The sequence below is a fragment of the Coptis chinensis genome, chromosome 7, assembly GCF_015680905.1.
Source record: "Coptis chinensis isolate HL-2020 chromosome 7, ASM1568090v1, whole genome shotgun sequence".
Taxonomy (NCBI): Eukaryota; Viridiplantae; Streptophyta; class Magnoliopsida; order Ranunculales; family Ranunculaceae; genus Coptis; species Coptis chinensis.
This window is the reverse complement of record NC_141462.1, coordinates 79,125,840-79,144,787: the sequence shown is the minus strand read 5'-3', so window position 1 is coordinate 79,144,787 and position 18,948 is coordinate 79,125,840. Positions and strand designations below refer to the sequence as shown.

Here is an 18,948-nt window from a genome sequence, read left to right as displayed (position 1 = left end):
CGGAGCAAACCATCTAGGCGGAGGGGGCATGTGGCCCAAAATTCTATTTGGTAGGTTTCTATCTGTTCTCATTCTTTCTTCTCATCCAAACACTATCTCTCCACCCGGAAGTATCTCTCTTTCTCTTCACTCACCCAAAGCCACACTTTCTCTCACTCCGTAGTTCCGTTCACTCCCACTGCTTTGCAATATATTTTGGGCAGAGGGGAGTACGCGGACAAAAAAGTGTTTGATTGGTTTCGGTCTATCTGTCTGTCCTCATCTCTTCTATTCTCTTCGTCTCTTTCCCTCTCCCTCTCCGCTCACGCCCTCACGGAGTATGGGCTTCTAGAATTGGGCCTGGACTTATACTGGGCTGGGCTCGTTCGCACATGAATCCTTACCAAACTCGAAAATGAGAAACACAAGAATGGAAAAGAGACGAAGAGCAGCTTCTCGTTTTCACCTTTTCTAAATTCCAACCTTCTCGGAATCATTTGGGTGCATCACTCGCCATAAGGTATGGTAGTTTTCATATTGAATTATTGTACTTTGACTTTGAAATTAGTATTCTAAAAGAAGAGGGTTGAATTCAGGTCGTGTAAAACATGGAGCAGTCACATGTGGTTCAGCCAGGAAGAGGTTCAGAAGGATCTGATGAGGACAGTTGTAATGTTAGTAGGGTGAGGAAGCTCTTGTTTCGGCGAATGCTGGTGGGAGTGAATGATGGTCGCTTCTTTCTGGGTGCTTTCCACTGCATTGATAAGCAAGGAAATATTGTACTTCAAGATGCAGTGGAATACCGCACTACTCGACGTTCCTCACATTCTCCAATGGACACGCGTTGCCTAGGCCTTATTCTAATACCTTCATCTTGCCGTTCCTCCTGCCATGTCGACTGCTCCATTGAAGAACAATTGTCTCTCTTGTCACTTGAAAAATCTGAGTAAACTACATTTGGAGTAAGAATCTGCATATTTAAGCAGTCGTGTAGACAGTGTAGTGAACTATGGCATTTTATTTTGCTCTGAATTATGGTGTTTAGTTTTTAAAATATTATTATGTTTCATGTTTTATAGCAAAGTTATGTTGACATGAATACGTGTATCTGCATCTGACATGGATACAAAGTGTCCTACACGGGAAATACCTATCGAGGTATGAATATGTGCGTGTCTTGTGTCCAACACGGATTTTCAACATGTATCCGGCTCGAATTATTTTTGAAATATGGTGTCTCATCTAACATAGTTTTTTAGCACTCGTGCGTGCCTACGTATATGTGTGTGCTCGGTGCATACGTATGGTGCTTTGTTGGGTTGTGGTAAATTTTAACTTTTGCTTATACAACCTTGGGATTTCATCAGACACTTTCAGTTTTTTTCCTTGATGCATCTGTTTGATTGCAGAAGGGAATTTCCACGGCAGTAAACTTTTTAGTATTGAGTTCTCATGATATATGAAGCATACATAGAGAGAGGGAATTGGAGAATTTCCCTGGGAGATAATTGCAAATTAAAATATCAAAGCGAGCTCCTTCTGTCCTAGAATATCTCTACTCTAAACTAAGATTTCTCTTGTGAAAGTTCACTTGTGCAATCAAATGCACCCTCTGTCTTCTCCCTACCTTTTTCGACGAGAGATATATGATTTCTTTTGTGCATTGAGCAGGATTGCTATTTTGATTTAAGCTAACCTGTACTGACAGTAGTTTGTTATTGTTATTGGAATATCCACAACAATGATATTCTTCAGGGAAAATAAGACAGTTTTGCGGAAATGGGAAGCCAATTGGACCTTTCTTATCCAAGCCAGCAACAGTGCTTTTTGTATCTCTCGACCCAGGTACAGTTTGATTTGTTCAGGTTAGTGATCGAGATATCTGTTATTGAATGAATAGATCATTTTGCATTATGGCATCGTACAGCATTATACATCAGTATAACTTTATAAAATTCTATAGTATCTGGGCCGATCTTAGAACCCATCCTTCTAGACTAGTGGATGACTACTGGGTTGGTGTATATTTTTCACTTTCAAGAGGTTGTGCATTTGGCTGATTTGAGCGTCGTCGCATAACCCATAGGCATAGACCTGGTTTCATAACCCCTAGGCGTAGACCTGGTTCCAGCACACCACTAGATCTAGAGCTTATGAATAGATAAATATAACAACTGCAAGAAAATATCTAAGCTTATCTTGGAACAAGGGATTGCAAGTTTAATAAGGACTTACAACACGAGCTATCAAGCACCAAAGAGTTGCAATTTCGAAGTACATTTTCAGTTGAACGTAATTAGTTCCTGAACCCATTGAAGGCACCACTTACAGTGTACTTCTAATGGAGATCAATGTTATTGAATGAATTGAAACACACATCAGAAATAGAATATAGTCCACAGAGATGACGTATTATCTATCTCTTGCAAACGACTCCACGCCCATCCATCCCACTTTCACAGCTTAGACTTGCATACTCACCGGTCTCTGAAGCAACTCCAACCGCAACCCCACCAAATCGAGCAACTTTACAATCTGTAGCAAATAGGCCTGACGAAGAAAATTCTTTATTACCACCCATTATAGGCATAGATACACCCATCTTCACCTTACTTACATAGTCTCTCCTGTAAGTCTTTCCCAACACACCGTTCACTTCGTCACTCAATTCATAGAACTTGAAACCCACATCAAGATGTGCAAAGCAATCTTCATTAGTGATTCCATAATTGTGCACTCTTGAGTCTTGTTCAGTAATAGGCACCACTGTAGCTGTAATCTTGAACTTCCCTTCAACTTCAACAACAATACCATTAGTCTCACGTGATCTTGTGAATGTGATACCCGGCGTCATTTCAGATTGCCACTTGGCGCCTTCGGATTCGGGTAAGAAGATGGGCTCTCCGTCAAAGGAGAGAGCAAGGCGATCAACCGAGTCTTCCCATGTGGACGTCTTTTGGGCTCCAACGAAAATTTGGTGGTTATCGAAGAGGAGTCCTATGGATTGGACCCAAGTAAAGTCTCTCTTCATGTTGGAGTTCCTTCGGCCAATGAAGTGCCCATTGATGTGCAGGTTTGAGTCTGAGAGGAGACAGAAGTCTTGGTCTTTCTTGCCATGGAAGTAGAAGGTGATTCCATCACCACCAATGAATTTTGGGTCTTGGCATACTGAACCTGGCTTATCGCACTCTGCGGACAGTAATAACCATAAATAAATTTACCTCGGCAATATTGTGTTGGGGTAACTGACACAAAAATTCACATTCAAATTTTAGATTCTATCTGTTAAAAGTAGGAAAACAGCAGAATTCATATTTTCGAATAGTATGTAACAATCAGTCTATAATGTATCTCATGTATGTTGTATTTGCACCTCTCTCTTTTTGGTGGCCTTATTGCATTGTTGATAGGGAGGTTGCAGCTTACTGTCCTCGAAGGTTTATTTACAAGAGAAGTGTGCAACTATCTAAAAGTAACTTCTTACCATTTCTATAAATTTAAAATGAATGTGTTCGAGGACCAAAAGAGCCATAGTATTCAAAGAGTAAGAAAAAACTTACTACATATGGGTTTACAGGAGTGGCAGTCAACTTCGCATCCTCCAGGGCAAGAGCTGGGGCAAACATGCTCTGTATTGAAGCAGTGAGTATAACTTGGGTCGTAACACTTGGCTGGAGGAGTTGGATTAGAAGGGGTAGGAGTAGGAGGAGGTGGTGAAAGTGAAGGTGAAGGTGGAGGTGGAGGTGTTGAAGGAGTAGGCTGAGAAGGAGTTTGAGGTGTTTGTACAGTAGGAGGAGTTTGAGGTGTTTGTACAATTGGAGGTGGTGATGGTGTAGGCTGAGAAGGAGGTGGTGAAAGTGAAGGTGGAGGTGTTGAAGGAGTAGGCTGAGAAGGAGGTGGTGGAAAAAAAGTTGGTGGAGTTTCAGGTGTTGGTACAGTTGGAGGTGGTGATGGTGTAGGCTGAGAAGTAAGTGGTGGAGAAAAAATCGGTGGAGTTTGAGGTGTTGGTACAATAGGAGGAGGTGGTGAAAGTGAAGTTGGAGGTGTTGGTACAATAGGAGGAGGTGATGAAAGTGAAGTTGGAGGTGTTGAAGGAGTAGGCTGAGAAGGAGGTGGTGGGGAAAAAGTTGGTGGAGTTTCAGGTGTCGGTACAGTTGGAGATGGTGATGGTGTAGGCTGAGAAGGAGGTGGTGGAGGAAAAATCGGTGGAGTTTGAGGTGTTGGTACAGTTGGAGGTGGTGTAGCAGAAACTGGTGGAGGAGTTGCAAGGGGAGGAGGTGTATAATACACTGGTGGAGGAGATTTGTGTTTAGGTGGTGGAGGAGATTTGTGTTTAGGTGGTGGAGGAGATTTGTGCTTAGGTGGAGGTGGGGGAGGAGATTTGTGTTTAGGTGGAGGTGGGGGAGGAGATTTTTGCTTTGGTGGAGGTGGGGGAGGAGATTTGTGTTTAGGTGGAGGTGGTGGAGGAGATTTGTGCTTAGGTGGGGGGGGTGGTGGATTTGATTTAGGTGGAGGTGGTGGAGGAGATTTGGAGGTGGAGGTGGTGGAGGAGGGGGAGGAGATTTGTGCTTTGGTGGAGGTGGTGGAGGAGATTTGTGCTTAGGTGGAGGTGGTGGAGGAGATTTGTGCTTTGGTGGAGGTGGTGGAGGAGATTTGTGCTTAGGTGGGGGTGGTGGAGGAGATTTGTGCTTAGGTGGAGGTGGTGGAGGAGGGGGAGGAGATTTGTGCTTTGGTGGAGGTGGTGGAGGAGATTTGTGCTTAGGTGGAGGTGGTGGAGGAGATTTGTGCTTTGGTGGAGGTGGTGGAGGAGATTTGTGCTTAGGTGGGGGTGGTGGAGGAGATTTGTGCTTAGGTGGAGGTGGTGGAGGAGATTTGTGCTTAGGTGGAGGTGGTGGAGGAGATTTGTGTTTAGGTGGGGGAGGAGGTGAATGATGGGGAGGAGGTGGTGGGCAAATAGGTGTGCAGGAAGCACAATCAACGGTACAAGAGTAAGGACAGCGCATGGGGCAAACATGTACTGTATTGTAACAGTATTTGTATTTCTTAACTTCACAGGTTGCATAGCTTGGAGATTTTGCTTCTGCAGTCACCACCAGTATTGCTAACAGAACAACAATGTTCACCATAAGGTGAGCCATTGATGCAACTTTCTTAACAGCTACCCAATTATAGAATTATCCTAAGTTCTTAGAACACAGTACCAATTATGTTACTGTTGGTTACCTGTTGTGATGTTACATTTCATTAAACATCCTTTTATAGGGTTTGTGAAGGATGGGTTTAGGGGATTTATCAAATTGCTTTTCTTTCGCATGAAGCTTATTCATATTTCATTTCTGTATGTCCCTTCTTACGTTCTCCCCCGCAAGTGTCATGGGTTAATGGCTTTCCACTTGATCAAAACAAAGTCACCTAGTTGTTTATTACTATCTGTTTTACCTTTTTGTTAGTTGCAAGTTTCTATCCTGTAGTACCTAGTTTCTTGCTGGAGCATATTAAATCGATAACATGTGAACTCTGTAGGTAGACTTCCATGTACACGGTGAAAAATAATTAAATCATCAATTTGGATAGTCTATTCGTGGGTGCAGCCAAACCAACTATTGAGGCGAAGAAAATTAAAGTTGAATGCAGCATAGCTTGCTAAGAAGAGTGGAAGACTGAATGAAGTATATGCTTGCTTCTCGACTCCCAGGAGTACAGAATCTAAACAATCCATTGTTTTATTAAGATTGTTATATCAAGGTATAATATCTTTTTAAAGAATTCATAAGATGGCATCAGTTATACCAACAAAGACACGACACAGTGCTTATGGTGTTTGTGGTTAGCTTCTTTTGTCCTTGTGATATATCTGGGGAGAAAACTAGGATATTTTAGTAGGTTCTTTCAAGAGCACTCTACAATATGAGCTCTAGGAAATGTAATTCAAAGTCGTTGTTCTATTCTTAATGAATTATATACAACATGTTAGGATAAAATCTTTCAAATGGTGTTCAGTGGGTGATATTTTATGAAAATGAAAGTCAGTAGATATAATGGAACCTTTCCTTCTCTTCTTGGTCATCTTTGATATCTTTACAGCTGAATATTAAAAGGAAAACAGAAAATTGTCAACTATGCAGGATTTCTCGCCCAAGTTCCCAACCATGCAAAATGCAGTTTGTTTTGTAATCAGCGAGCGAAGGACAGTAGTAGTCACAATACTATACTGCAACTGGAGGCATGTGCTTCACAACGAATGGGTAAGAACTTGCCGTCAAATACTAACACTACTGGTTCCTGGTTAGACAATCCAGACATTCAGACCAACAGGCTGCGAAATGTATTCTGTTAATGGGTCTGGGCCTGGACTTTGATTGGGCCTGGACATGTATCCTCCTTTTAAGCTGCGACAAAAGTGAGAAACAAAGCAGCTCTCTCAGAATCATCTGAAGAATTCGTATGCAGTAATGCAGGCTTGTCTGGCCGTCCACATTATTGGGATACTTGTTATTCTTCTCCCTCTTGTAATTTTCCTTAGTTGATATAAAGCTAAAAGAATTACGGTTACTTATTCGATCATGTTTTTAAGGTTGGGACGAGTTATTTGGCTTGAGCCTGGTGCATGTGTCTCCATTACACTGCATGAAGTTTCTGGCCCGCTTTGAACTACTTGATTATCCCTTTTAATTGGTGTTAAGCGTGGAAAATTTCAATAACAGGTCCTGTAAAGGTATAAAACATGGAGATTGGAGTAGCCAGTGGAGTCACATGTGGTTCAGCCAGGAGGTTTAAAAGGCTCTAATCAGAACGGTTCTAATTTTAGAAGGATCAGAAAGCTGTTGTTTCGCCAAATGCTGGTGGGACTCAAACGATGGTCGTCACCTTCTTCACCGCATTGATAATAAGCATGGAAACATTATTATTTTTTAAGATGCAGAGGAATACAGCGTACTTGACGCACTCGCGATCTCCAATATATGGAAACATGATGCCTAAGCCTCATTCTATTACCTTCATCTAGCCATTCCTCCTGCCCGAAGAAAAGTTGACTCTGTTCTCATTTGAAAAATCAAGAGTAAAGAGTAAACTAACATTTACACGAGCTTCTACCTCAATTGGTTGTGTACCCCTCTCCTCATAGGATAGGTTGCAAGTTGGAATCCCATTAAGTGTTGGTTGGGATTTCGTAATTATGTGATGGGGCTTTATGCCAAGTGAGCCTCCGAGCTAATGACAAGGGTGCTACTATGATAGGTGGACCAAGGAGCGAAAACAAATCTTCATGGACAAGTGGAAGCGGTTGGGTCTACTCAAAATGGCACATCGGCGAGAGCCTTCGGACTAGTGTCCCTCGAGGTTGATAAGCCTTCGGGCAATGTAAGTCTTCTGGCTAGGGTCCTTCGATGAAACCGGTGTGGGTCTGCTTAACCCTCTCTTAAAATAAAAATAAATAATAAATAAATAAATCATTGGGAGAATGCATAGTTTAAGCAGTCATGACTCATGTACACAAGGTACTGAATTCTGGCATTTAATTCTACCTAGAAGCTATCTGTCAAAACTTACCAAATGGAAGATATCATCTGATTGCCTTAATTTTTGAAACACATATGTTATAAATTATGTTTCTTGTTTTTATAGCAGGCTTGGTTGGCTAGCTACCCATGATTGTGTCTGTAGACTTGTAGAGCTTAAGCATGACCTTTTTTTTTGGCTGTGGTATAATTCAACTATAGTTTGATTATACAACAGTCCAGCAGTGGAAACCCTTGGGATATAGACGACTCGATGGGTCTGTTTAGTTGCACATGGAAAATTTTCCTCGCGGTTAACTTTGTAGTATAGAATACGCGCTCATGATATATGAAGCATAAATAGAGAGGGGGGATTTAGATGGGAGATGACTGCAATAAAAAATATAGAAAGGATCCCCCTATGTTCTGGAATATCTCCACTCTATAAACTAAGATTGCCCTGAAGAAAGTTCACTTGTGCAATCAGATATACCGCACCCTATGTATTTTTCCTACCATATCTGCCTCCTTTGAAGGCTTTAGCAAATATGAAATATATGAGTTCTTTTGTGAGTAGAGCCGAAGGATTGCTACCATGCTATGGTTGCTATAACACGATTTGTACTGACAGTATTCTCTTATTGTTATAGGACTATCCAATTTGTTTTTCAGGAAAATTAGAGTGGTTTTGCACAAATGGAATGTCAATTGGACCTTTCTTATCGGAGTGAGGCAGGATGCAGTGCTCATCTCAAGACCGAGGTGCAGTTTGATTTGTCCAGGTTAGTGAAAGCATATTTGTGTGATTAAATGAATAGATCAGTCCAGCAGTATACACTATACAGTGGTAAAACTTCATAAACTCCTAAACTGAAAGGCAGGGCTAAGCTCAAGCTGAGTATCTCTTTTTGTCGTTTCATGGCAGGTTGGTTTTAGCGGCTTTTGTGGCTTATCAATGCAGTTCTACCCCGATCTGAGCGTGGGTGCCTACCCCCCAGGCAGAGATCAAAGAAAAGATCTCAGTTGATATTACAAATAAATAGAGACATTGCATTTTCAGTTGAACTTAGTTCCTGAGATCTTATTCTGAAAACAAACTTACTATTCAACCCATTGAAGGCACCAACTTACAGTGTACTTCTAATGGAGGTAAAACTTATTGAATGAATTGAAACACACAACAGAAACAGAACGTACTCCATAGAGATGGTATATTATCTATCTCTTGCATACGACTCCACGCCCATCCATCCCACTTTCACAGCTTAGACTTGCATACTCACCGGTCTCTGAAGCAACTCCAACCGCAACCCCACCGAATCGAGCAACTTTACAATCTGTAGCAAATAGGCCTGACGAAGAAAATTCTTTATTACCACCCATTATAGGCATAGATACACCCATCTTCACCTTACTTACATAGTCTCTCCTGTAAGTCTTTCCCAACACACCGTTCACTTCGTCACTCAGTTCATAGAACTTGAAGCCCAAGTCAAGATGTGCAAAGCAATCTTCTTTAGTAATTCCATAATTGTGCACTATTGAGTCTTGTTCAGTAATAGGCACCACTGTGGCTGTAATCTTGAACTTCCCTTCAACTTCGACAACAATACTATTAGTCTCACGTGATCTTGTGAATGTGATACCTGGCGTCATTTCAGATTGCCACTTGGCGCCTTCGGACTCGGGTAAGAAGATGGGCTCTCCGTCAAAGGAGAGAGCAAGGCGATCAACCGAGTCTTCCCATGTGGATGTTTTTTGCGCTCCAACGAAAATTTGGTGGTTATCGAAGAGGAGTCCTATGGATTGGACCCAAGTAAAGTCTCTCTTCATGTTGGAGTTTCTTCGGCCAATGAAGTGCCCATTGATGTGCAGGTTTGAGTCTGAGAGGAGACAGAAGTCTTGGTCTTTCTTGCCATGGAAGTAGAAGGTGATTCCATCTCCACCAATGAATTTTGGGTCTTGGCATACTGAACCTGGCTTATCGCACTCTGCGGACAGTAACAACCATAAATAAACCTCAACAATATTTTTATATTCACATTGAAATTTTAGATTCTATCTGTTAAAAATAAGAAAACAACAGAATTCATATTTTTCTAATAGCCTGTAACAATCAATCTGTAAAGTATCTCACGTATGTTCTATTTTTGGTGGCCTTATTGCATTGTTGATAGGGAGGTTGCAGCTTACTGCGTCCGAAGGCTTATTTACAAGAGAAGTGTGCAACTATCTAAAACTAACTTTTACCAGTTCTACAAATATAAAATGATAGTGTTCGAGGACGAAAAGAGCCATAGTAATATTCAAAGAGTAGGAAAAAACTTACTACATATGGGTTTGCAGGAGTGGCAGTCAACTTCGCATCCTCCAGTGCAAGAACTGGGGCAAACATGCTCTGTATTGAAGCAGTGAGTATAACTTGGGTCGTCACACTTGGCTGGAGGAGGAGGAGGTGCGTAAGAATGGGGAGGTGGTGTATAATACACTGGTGGAGTTTTGGGTGTAGGTGGGGGAGGAGGAGATTTGTATTTAGGTGGTGGAGGAGATTTGTGTTTAGGTGGTGGTGGAGGAGATTTATATTTAGGTGGGGGAGGAGATTTGTATTTAGGTGGAGGAGGAGGAGATTTGTACTTGGGTGGGGGAGGAGATTTGTATTTAGGGGGAGGAGGAGGAGATTTGTACTTGGGTGGGGGAGGAGATTTGTATTTAGGTGGTGGAGGAGGAGATTTGTACTTGGGTGGGGGAGGAGATTTGTATTTAGGGGGAGGAGGGGGAGATTTGTACTTGGGTGGGGGAGGAGATTTGTATTTAGGTGGTGGAGGAGGAGATTTGTACTTGGGTGGGGGAGGAGATTTGTATTTAGGTGGGGGAGGACTTTTCTGTTTAGGTGGAGGAGGAGATAGTGAGCAAATTGGTTGGCAGGAAGCACAATCAACGGTACAGGAGTATGGGCAGAGCTTGGGGCAAACATGCACTGTATCGTAACAGTTCTTGTATTTCTTAACTGTACAGGTTGCATAACCTGGATTTTTTGCTTCTGCAATCACCACCAGTATTGCTAACAGGGCAACAATGTTCACCAGAAGGTGAGCCATTGAATCAACCTTCTTAACAGCTAAACAACTATAGAATGAGTCGAAGTCTTACTCTTAGAACACAGTTCCAATTATGATACTGTTTATTACCTGATATGATGTTAACAAGTCATTAGACTTCCTTTATAGAGTTTGCAAAGGATGGGTTTTGGGACTTTATCATACTGCTATTCTTTCGCCTGAAGCTTTGTCATATATCATTTATGAATGTTCCTTCTTACGTTCTCTTCAGCAAGTATCATGCATGGGTTAATGGCTTTCCAGTTTCCACTTGATCAAAACAAAGTCACCTATTTGTCTATAGTCTGTTCTACGTATTTTGTTACTTGCAAGTTCCTATCCTGTAGTACCTAGTTTCTTGCTGGGACATTAAATCAATTATTTAATTTGATCCTCTCTACTATACCCATCAAAGTTTTCTGCATCCAAAAACGTATATCATGAAATCTGCGAAGACATTAGGAATGGGGAAAATAGTTCACTTATTTTCCGCGATAAAATTGAAGTGTTGGCGCCTGCCTCTTCGAAAAGCAGTTACATACAACATCAATCCGGAAAATTGTTGGGGTTTATACCGATACCAATCGATCTCCACTACACAGATAACTCGTACTAGGATTAATAACAACTCCAAACAAATTCTAAATATCAATTACAACCTAGCTAACATACTCAACTCTTTAAACAATTATTAACAACAGATAATAATGTAAAGAAGTAAAACACATACCACAACACAAAGATATACCGGTGTTCGGCCAATGGTGCCTTTTTCCACAATAGCTAATCCTTTTATAAAGTGGGAAGCAAAATTACAATCACTCCTTTCAGTCTCTCACCTTACTAGATCACTCATCTCTCTTTACAGGCTTGTCTCCCTGTAAAGGTTATCTCTCAATCTTGATTGCTTTCAAGATTGGGTTTTCTCTCTCTTATGTTGTCTTGGTTCGTGTCTTGCATGTCTTAGGTTTTGCTAAAACCCAAACCGTATATTATAAACTCGCGGTTTCGCAAAAATAGAAATCCTAACAAAAATAGGCATGGGCTCGGGTGCGCTCTTGGTAAGGTCAATGTCGAGTGCGCGCGCCCTAAAAACACTATAAGTTGTCCACGGCATGATGGGCGTGTGCGCCTTGAGCAAGATTAATATGAGCGCGTGCGCGCTCAGGCTTCTCCATGCAAGCTGAACTCCTTTTTCTCCTCATGTGAGGGATAACTCCAACAATCTCTCCCTCCCGAACAGTGAAGAGGGATACCTCCATGCAATTTCCAAATCAATAGGAAGAGTCTGCTACCATTCTGGCGGTAGCACAGCAAACATCAAACTTACATTTCAGTAAGACTTTGGTCATCATATCCGACCCGTTCTTGTCGGTATGGATCTTCTCGATACACAGATGTTTGTCTTCAAGTATTTCTCTAATCCAGTGATAACGCACGTGTATGTGCTTGGATCTAGAATGAAAACTTTGATTCTGGCTCAAATGGATGGCGCTCTGACTGTCACATACAACTACAAATTGTTTCTGCTTTAGTCCTAGTTCATCGAAGAACCTCTTCATCCATAGCATCTCTTTGCAACACTCAGTGGCTGCAATATACTCGGGTTCTGTAGTGGAGAGGGCAACACACTTTTGCAACTTAGATTGTCAAGAAACTGATCCCCCTACAAAAGTAACCAGATAACCGGAGGTGAACTTCATCGAGTCAGCATCACCTGCCATGTCTGCATTAGTGTAGCCTTCAAGTAAGGGCTTACTTCCACCAAAACACAAACATAATTTGGAAGTGCCCTTGAGATATCTCAATATCCACTTAACACCTTCCCAATGCTCCTTACCCGGATTTGACAGAAATCAGCTTACAACACCAACGATGAAAGCAATATCCGGTCTTGTACACACCATTGCATACATCAAGCTGCCCACTGCGGATACATAATGAATCTTTTCCATCTGACTCTGCTCATGCTCACCTTTTGGACATATCTCTTTGGTCATGCGGAACTGGCCACCAAGCAGACAACTGACTGACTTCGTTTGATCCATGTTGAATCTCTTCAACACCTTCTCTATGTAGCTTTCTTGAGAAAGCCACAACTTCCCACTCTTTCTGTCATGAGTGATCCGCATCCCAAGTATCTGCTTTGCTTGACCCAAATCCTTCATCTCAAAGGACTTACTCAAGTCTTTCTTCAGCTTGGATATCTTGTTGATGTTCTAGCCAACTATCAACATATCATCCATATACAACAAAAGCACTATGAAATCCCCATCTGGAAATTTTTGAACAAACACATAATGATCAGAAGCAGACTTCTTGTATCTTTGCTTCGCCATAAAGGAATCAAATTTTATGTACCACTGCCTTGGTGCTTGCTTCAACCCATACAAGCTCTTTATCAGCTTGCATACTAGGTACTCCTTGCCTTTGACCTCAAACCCTTCTGGCTGGTCCATATAGACTTCTTCTTCAAGGTCTCCATGAAGAAAAGTTATCTTAATATCTAACTGCTCAACCTCTACGTTCATACTTGCGGTCATACTCAATACCACCCGGATAGAAGTCATCTTCACTACAGGAGAGAAAATCTCATCAAAGGCAATCCCTTTCCTTTGACCAAATCCCTTCACAACAAGGTGAGCTTTGTGCATTGGGTGTGGATTATGCTCCCCATGCTTGACTTTGTAGATCCACTTATTCTTGAGAATTTTTCTTCCTTCCGGTTTCTCAACTAGCTCATAAGTATGATTCTTATACAAAGAATCCATCTCATCATGCATGCCCTTCAACCATTTCTCTTTGTATGTACCTTCAAGAGCCTCTTGATAGTACATAGGTTCTCCACCATCCGATAGTAGGACATACGTATGTAGTGGATACCTAGTTGAAGCTTGTCTCTCTCTGTCTGACCTCCTTGCCCTATCTTGCTGGTGCCTCAGGAGGATACACTTCTGCTTGCTCTGGTGGTGGTTCATGCACTTCATCTACATCTTCTATATTAATAGGTTATATCCCATCATGAGCAATAGGATTCTCATCATGAGCTTCAAGCCCATGGTTATTTGCATTCTCAATGCCTTCTGCACGTTCCATAGTAGGAACTTCTAGTTCTGAATCAACAAGATCATTAGTGAAAGCCTGTAGCTTCTCACCCTCCTCAAAGTCTGCTATGGTTTGGTCTTCCAAGAACACAACATCTCGACTTCGGATTACCTTCTTGTTAATCGGATCATAGAGTTTGTAACCAAATTTTCATCTCCATAACCCAGAAAAATGCACTGCTTGGCTTTGTCATCAAGCTTGGATCTCTCATCCTTCGGAATATGCACAAATGCCCTCAAGTATCCATAATCAACATCTCTTCTTGACCATACTCTCTCTGGATAATCATTATTCAGAGGCTTCGACGGCGATAGGTTGATCACATGTACAGCTATGTGCATTGCTTCTACCCAGTAGCTTCGAGGTAGCTTGGAGTGAGACAACATGTATCTCATCCTCTCTACAATGGTCCGATTCATCCTCTCGACTATATCATTCTGTTACGGAGTTTTGGGAACAGTCTGCTCATGACAAATCCCATGACTCTGGCAATACTCTTCAAACGGCCCAATGTACTCACCCCTATTATCTGAGCGAATACACTTCAAAAGCTTCTCTGTCTCTCTTTCCACCATGTTATGGAGTTTCTCAAACATGCCAAGTACTTCATCATTGGTTTTCAGACTATATGCCCATACTTTTCTTGACGCATCATCAATGAAGGTCACTGTTCCGGCCCCCACAAATGTGGCCCAATAAAAGCCTAATTCAATACAAATCCATGCTCAGAGCTTAACTATAATAAAGCCCATGCTCAGAGCTTATCTACCAAAAAACCCACGCTCAGAGCTTATCTACAATAAAGCCCACACTCATATCCCATGTTCAAAGCCTACATACCTATATGTAAAATCAATATCAATTGCCCACATGTTTTGTGAGCCAAACAACTTCGTCCGTTCTTCCTTCAGTTCTCCAACTTCATCCCACGATTGGACAATTCTCCCGCCAACTTCATATTGTGTGACAGTTCTTCCGCCAGTTCTCCAACTTCATCCCACAATTAGACAGTTCTTCCGCCAGTTCTCCAACTTCATCCCACAATTAGACAGTTCTCCCGCCAGTTCTCCAACTTCAACCCATGATTGGAATATTGGAGAACGAGGAAGTAACTATCACCAATCCTACCTATAAAATCCAACCTTCGTCATTTTTCTAGAACTACACAATCGAGACTTGATCCCAAGCAATATCTTTGGGTATGTAGGCAACTTCAAAACCAAAGTCCAGTCTTAACTCTCCCCAACAACTATCTCTTTCGCAATCTCCCCTGAAAAAGATCACTTCTGACCCAACTGGTGTGTTTATGTAAATCTTGTCGAAACATATTTGGCGCCGTCTGTGGGGATACCCTCAACCACAAAACAAAAGTTACGTCAATGGCTTCTCGAAAAACAAACAACGGTGAAAGTTTTCCTCTTGCAGCACAAGTTTTGCATTCACCTTATGCTGGGAATTCACTTTCCAAGTCCGATGGTCCTCAGCCATCTGTGACTGAGAGAGTGAGTATTCATATAGCCGATCCAACAACTCAAGTTGACCGTAGTCTCCGACAATTGGAAAGCAAGAATAAAAATCTAAATAAATAGCTGCGTCAACTTCTCGAAGATGATTAAGGGTCCACAACAAAAAATGTTTGGGATCGTTTGAACTCTGAAGCATCTCTGTCAAAGACTCCAAGCAAACTCCTGCACCAAGAGAAACTGTGCGAGTCGCTTACGAAAGGCTTCGTGCAAACCGAATGTGCAACGTCGAAAGCCAACATTTTCCAGTGTAATCATAAGCGAATCCACAAACTCCTCTACCGACCACCCTGTGAGGGATCGCCAACTCACGAAAGATAATGAGTCTAAACGTGAAGAAAATCTTCTGCTAACTTTGCACGTTAACTTTGCAGCCAATCACTTAACGGAGTGGTTGACAACTCATTAAAGATATGAAGAAAAATAATGTTAGTGTAGCCAATCATAGTCGAAGGGCTATAAGAGGTCGGCTCTCTCCTAGAAGAAATTTTCTGGACTCATCAAAGATATGAAGAAAAATAATGTTGGTGCAGTCAATCATAGCCGAAAGGCTATAAGAGGTTGGCTCTCTCCTAGAAAAAATTATCTTGACTCATCGAAGATATGAAGAAAAGTAATGTTGGTGTAGCCGATCATAGCCGAAAGGCTATAAGAGGTCGGCTCTCTCCTAGAAGAAATTTTCTGGACTCATCGAAGATATGAAGAAAAATAATGTTGGTGTAGCCGATCATAGCCGAAAGGCTATAAGAGGTCGTCGGCTCTCTCCTAGAAAAAATTATTTGGACTCATCGAAGATATAAAGAAAAATAATGTTGGTGTAGCCGATCATAGCCGAAAGGCTATAAGAGGTCGGCTCTCTCCTGGAAAAATTATCTGGACTCATCGAAGATATAAAAAACAATAATGTTGGTGTAGCCGATCATAGCCGAAAGGCTATAAGAGGTCAGCTGTAACGCCCATATTTAAAGTACGTAATTATTTATTAATTAATTAATTTAATTATTTATATAAAATTTGCTGGATTGGATTTGGGATATGTGGGCCTGATTTCTGGGCCTGAGTTTGTGTTGGGCTTGGGTTTCAAACCCAAGTATATAATCACATTGTTCTAGAGAATAGGGTTTTTAGAGAATAAAATATAATAAAAATGGAGGCGGCTTGTTTGCTCGAGCGTTGGAGCGTGACGATTCGGATTAGGAGGGATTTGTCGAGTTGTTCATTAAGGTGAGTAGTTAGTTTTTCTACTTCACCGGTATACAGAAACAGTTTTATCGTTCATTCTTCTTCGTCATGTCTCGTTACTATTAAACTAGTTATATATGGGTATATTGTTTTGAGTTATTAGTGAAACTGTCGGAACTGTTGGAACTTGGAAGTCGTCAATGGCGGCGTCGCAAGTCCAACAGCAAGAAATCGTCTAGTTTTTTTTATTTGAACATTTATGATTATATTTACTGTGTTGTGGGGTTGGGTTATTAAGTGAGTTTAGAATCGATTGTTATTGGGTTGTTGAAGCTCTGTTCAAGCTTTAAACAGGCGCGAGCTCGAATTTGTGATGCTTACCTTTTTGTTGTTTGTTTGGTGGGTTATGCGGCTATTGTTCTAGTTGGATTATGAGGATTGATTGAGGTTAGGATATCGATTTGGGCTTGTTGGTTTACTGGGCTGTTGGAAGCTTTGAATAACTGTGTTAATGGCGGCCAGAGAATCGCCCAGTTTAAAAACGCCCAGTTTCTGACTGGAAATGTCTTCTTTGAATTATGTTTTTTGAATGGAGTTTGTTTGTTGAGGTTTGAGTGCTTGCTGGAATTGGGTGGGGCTATTGGACGGTGGTGAATGGAGGTCGATGGAATCCAGATCTAGATTTGAGGATGAGTATTGATTTAAGGAGTTGGGGTTTTCGCTTTTGTTAAAGTAGTGGGGGTTTTTCCCCTGAGCATTTTCGAGTAGGTTGGGAGGAGTGGCGATCGGAATTGACGGTGGTCGATTTTGGTGGTGGTGGAGGAGAGAACTGATGGAGAAGATGACCGGCTGGGCTTAGGCTTTGGGCCAAAGCCTCTTGGGTTGTTTGTTTGGGCCAGACCTATGTGGCTTAGTCTATGGGCCAATTTCATTTGTTTTGATTGGGCCGGTTTCAGTTCAAATTGTTGGGTCCGAACCATGACCTTAGCCAGGAGCCCATGAACCATGCACCTTTGACCTTAGCCATGAACCATAGCTATGACCCTGAACCTGTTGAACATGGAAACGACAGTTTAACTTTGACAATGATGTGTTGACTTTGACCGTTGACCATTGACCGTTGACTGTTGATTTTGACCATTGATCATTGACTTTGACCGTTGACCATTGACTTTGTCCTTTGGCCGTTGACTTTGACCTTTGACCGTTGACTGTGGAATGTTGACTTTTTCTAGATTTTCACATATTTAAGAATATGGACAAATGTAGTAATAAAATATTGTCGAACATTGTATAACTTGGTTGGTCATTATCTAATTAAGATTTGACGTGAGTAGTGTGTAAAGCATATAATATATTGGCACGTAACAAACGGGGAATTTTTATAAGACTTAGATATATATGTTTTTATGAGTATTAAACTACATACGGACTTAGATTCCTGGACTTTAGATTTTTGGGATTTGATTGTGGACTGTGGACTGTTTAATTGTGCTACGTTTTATGTTGTAAATTGTATGGACAAATCAAATGCTAAAATGTTGTGGAAGCTTAAATAAATTTGGTTGTCATTATCTAGGTAAGATTTGACATTGATATTTTGTATATTTTGACACGTGACGAGATAGAAACTTTAGGAGATATAATATTCCTAAAACGCTATAAAAATATTATACGATATGTTTTGAAGCAATTGTGACATTATATAATATGTTGGGATATATATATTAAATGCAATAGTTGTGGAGAAATAAATGTATAAACCCTCCATTATTTTATCTGTGAGATGCTAGTAGAGTATTTGTGGATATTTCCCACAGGAGTGTGGCGTAGTGCAATAATACATTGGCACGTGAAAGAATGAAAGTGGTTACGAGATATAATTGAGATATTTCTAAATATTGTGGCTTAGTGCAATAAGGTATTTGACCTACACGTGATATAGTGGAATTATTATGAGTCATAAATGTATGACACCTGAATAAATTACGTAACGAAAATCCTAGAACCAAGCTACCACAACTCATGTGATTTGCCCTGTGTGGGTGTGTGCAATTTGATTGGCCCTTATATAGGGTGTATATATAAGATGTTGATTGACCCATGTGTTGGGCAATCATAGCCGAATGGTGGCTTGATTATTCCGTTCGCAAAATTAGAACGAGACGCGCGATATTTTATGCCGAATAGTGGCAGTACTTACATAATGGCTTTCGTGTGAGGGTTACCTGGTGTGCGGCATCCCGCTCAGGGTAGTTACGCACGGAGTGGTTCATTATGTAAGGGGAGGCATGTGGATGTATGATAAGAGCCCAAAACTGTAGTTTTAACCCTGTAACAGTCATACTATTAGACCAATTATGTGAGTAATAATTAAGAGTTAACACTGATTACGTGTTTTTATGCATTTCAGGCTTCAAAGTCCATTATGTGCAGAAATGTGCCACTTTAGCGAGATAAAGGAGCAAAGGTCGGTTACTAAGGAGTTCCATGATTAAAGGCCAAGATTCAAGAAGATAAAGACTTTCTAAAGCCCGGTCAAAAGCTGAAAAGTCAACGTGG

The 18,948-nt window shown here is 41.2% G+C and overlaps 3 protein-coding genes across 10 annotated transcripts; 1 reads left to right on the top strand and 2 right to left on the bottom strand.

Moving 5' to 3' along the window:
- The first annotated feature begins 31 nt into the window (after positions 1–31).
- LOC147489134 (Small nuclear ribonucleoprotein family protein) lies at positions 32–6,537 on the top strand. 8 transcript variants are annotated; one of them, XR_015203168.1, is made up of 5 exons: positions 32–499; positions 576–941; positions 1,059–1,137; positions 1,735–1,824; positions 5,503–5,969. XR_015203168.1 is itself a non-coding variant. In XM_086575077.1 (3 exons), the coding sequence occupies exon 2, from the start codon at positions 588–590 to the stop codon at positions 927–929; it is 342 nt and encodes a 113-aa protein (XP_086431203.1). In that variant the 5' UTR covers positions 32–499; positions 576–587; the 3' UTR covers positions 930–941; positions 1,059–1,225. The 8 variants fall into 8 exon arrangements, 1 of the variants encoding a protein (XP_086431203.1); XR_015203170.1 differs by lacking the exons at positions 1,059–1,137; positions 5,503–5,969 and adding an exon at positions 6,105–6,537; XR_015203169.1 differs by lacking the exon at positions 1,059–1,137 and having other exon boundaries at positions 5,571–5,969.
- LOC147489135 (uncharacterized) lies at positions 1,839–5,503 on the bottom strand. Its single transcript, XM_086575074.1, is given in 3 exon segments — positions 1,839–3,168; positions 3,540–4,508; positions 4,511–5,503. Coding segments are annotated over 3 exon segments (2,349 nt in total). The 5' UTR covers positions 5,118–5,503; the 3' UTR covers positions 1,839–2,395.
- Positions 6,538–8,531: 1,994 nt separating the features above from the next.
- Positions 8,532–10,794, bottom strand: LOC147489133 (late embryogenesis abundant protein-related / LEA protein-like protein). Its single transcript, XM_086575075.1, has 2 exons — positions 9,808–10,794; positions 8,532–9,469 (listed from the first exon to the last, which is right to left on the bottom strand). The coding sequence occupies exons 1-2, from the start codon at positions 10,574–10,576 to the stop codon at positions 8,697–8,699; spliced, it is 1,542 nt and encodes a 513-aa protein (XP_086431201.1). The 5' UTR covers positions 10,577–10,794; the 3' UTR covers positions 8,532–8,696.
- Between the last annotated feature and the right edge of the window lie 8,154 nt (positions 10,795–18,948).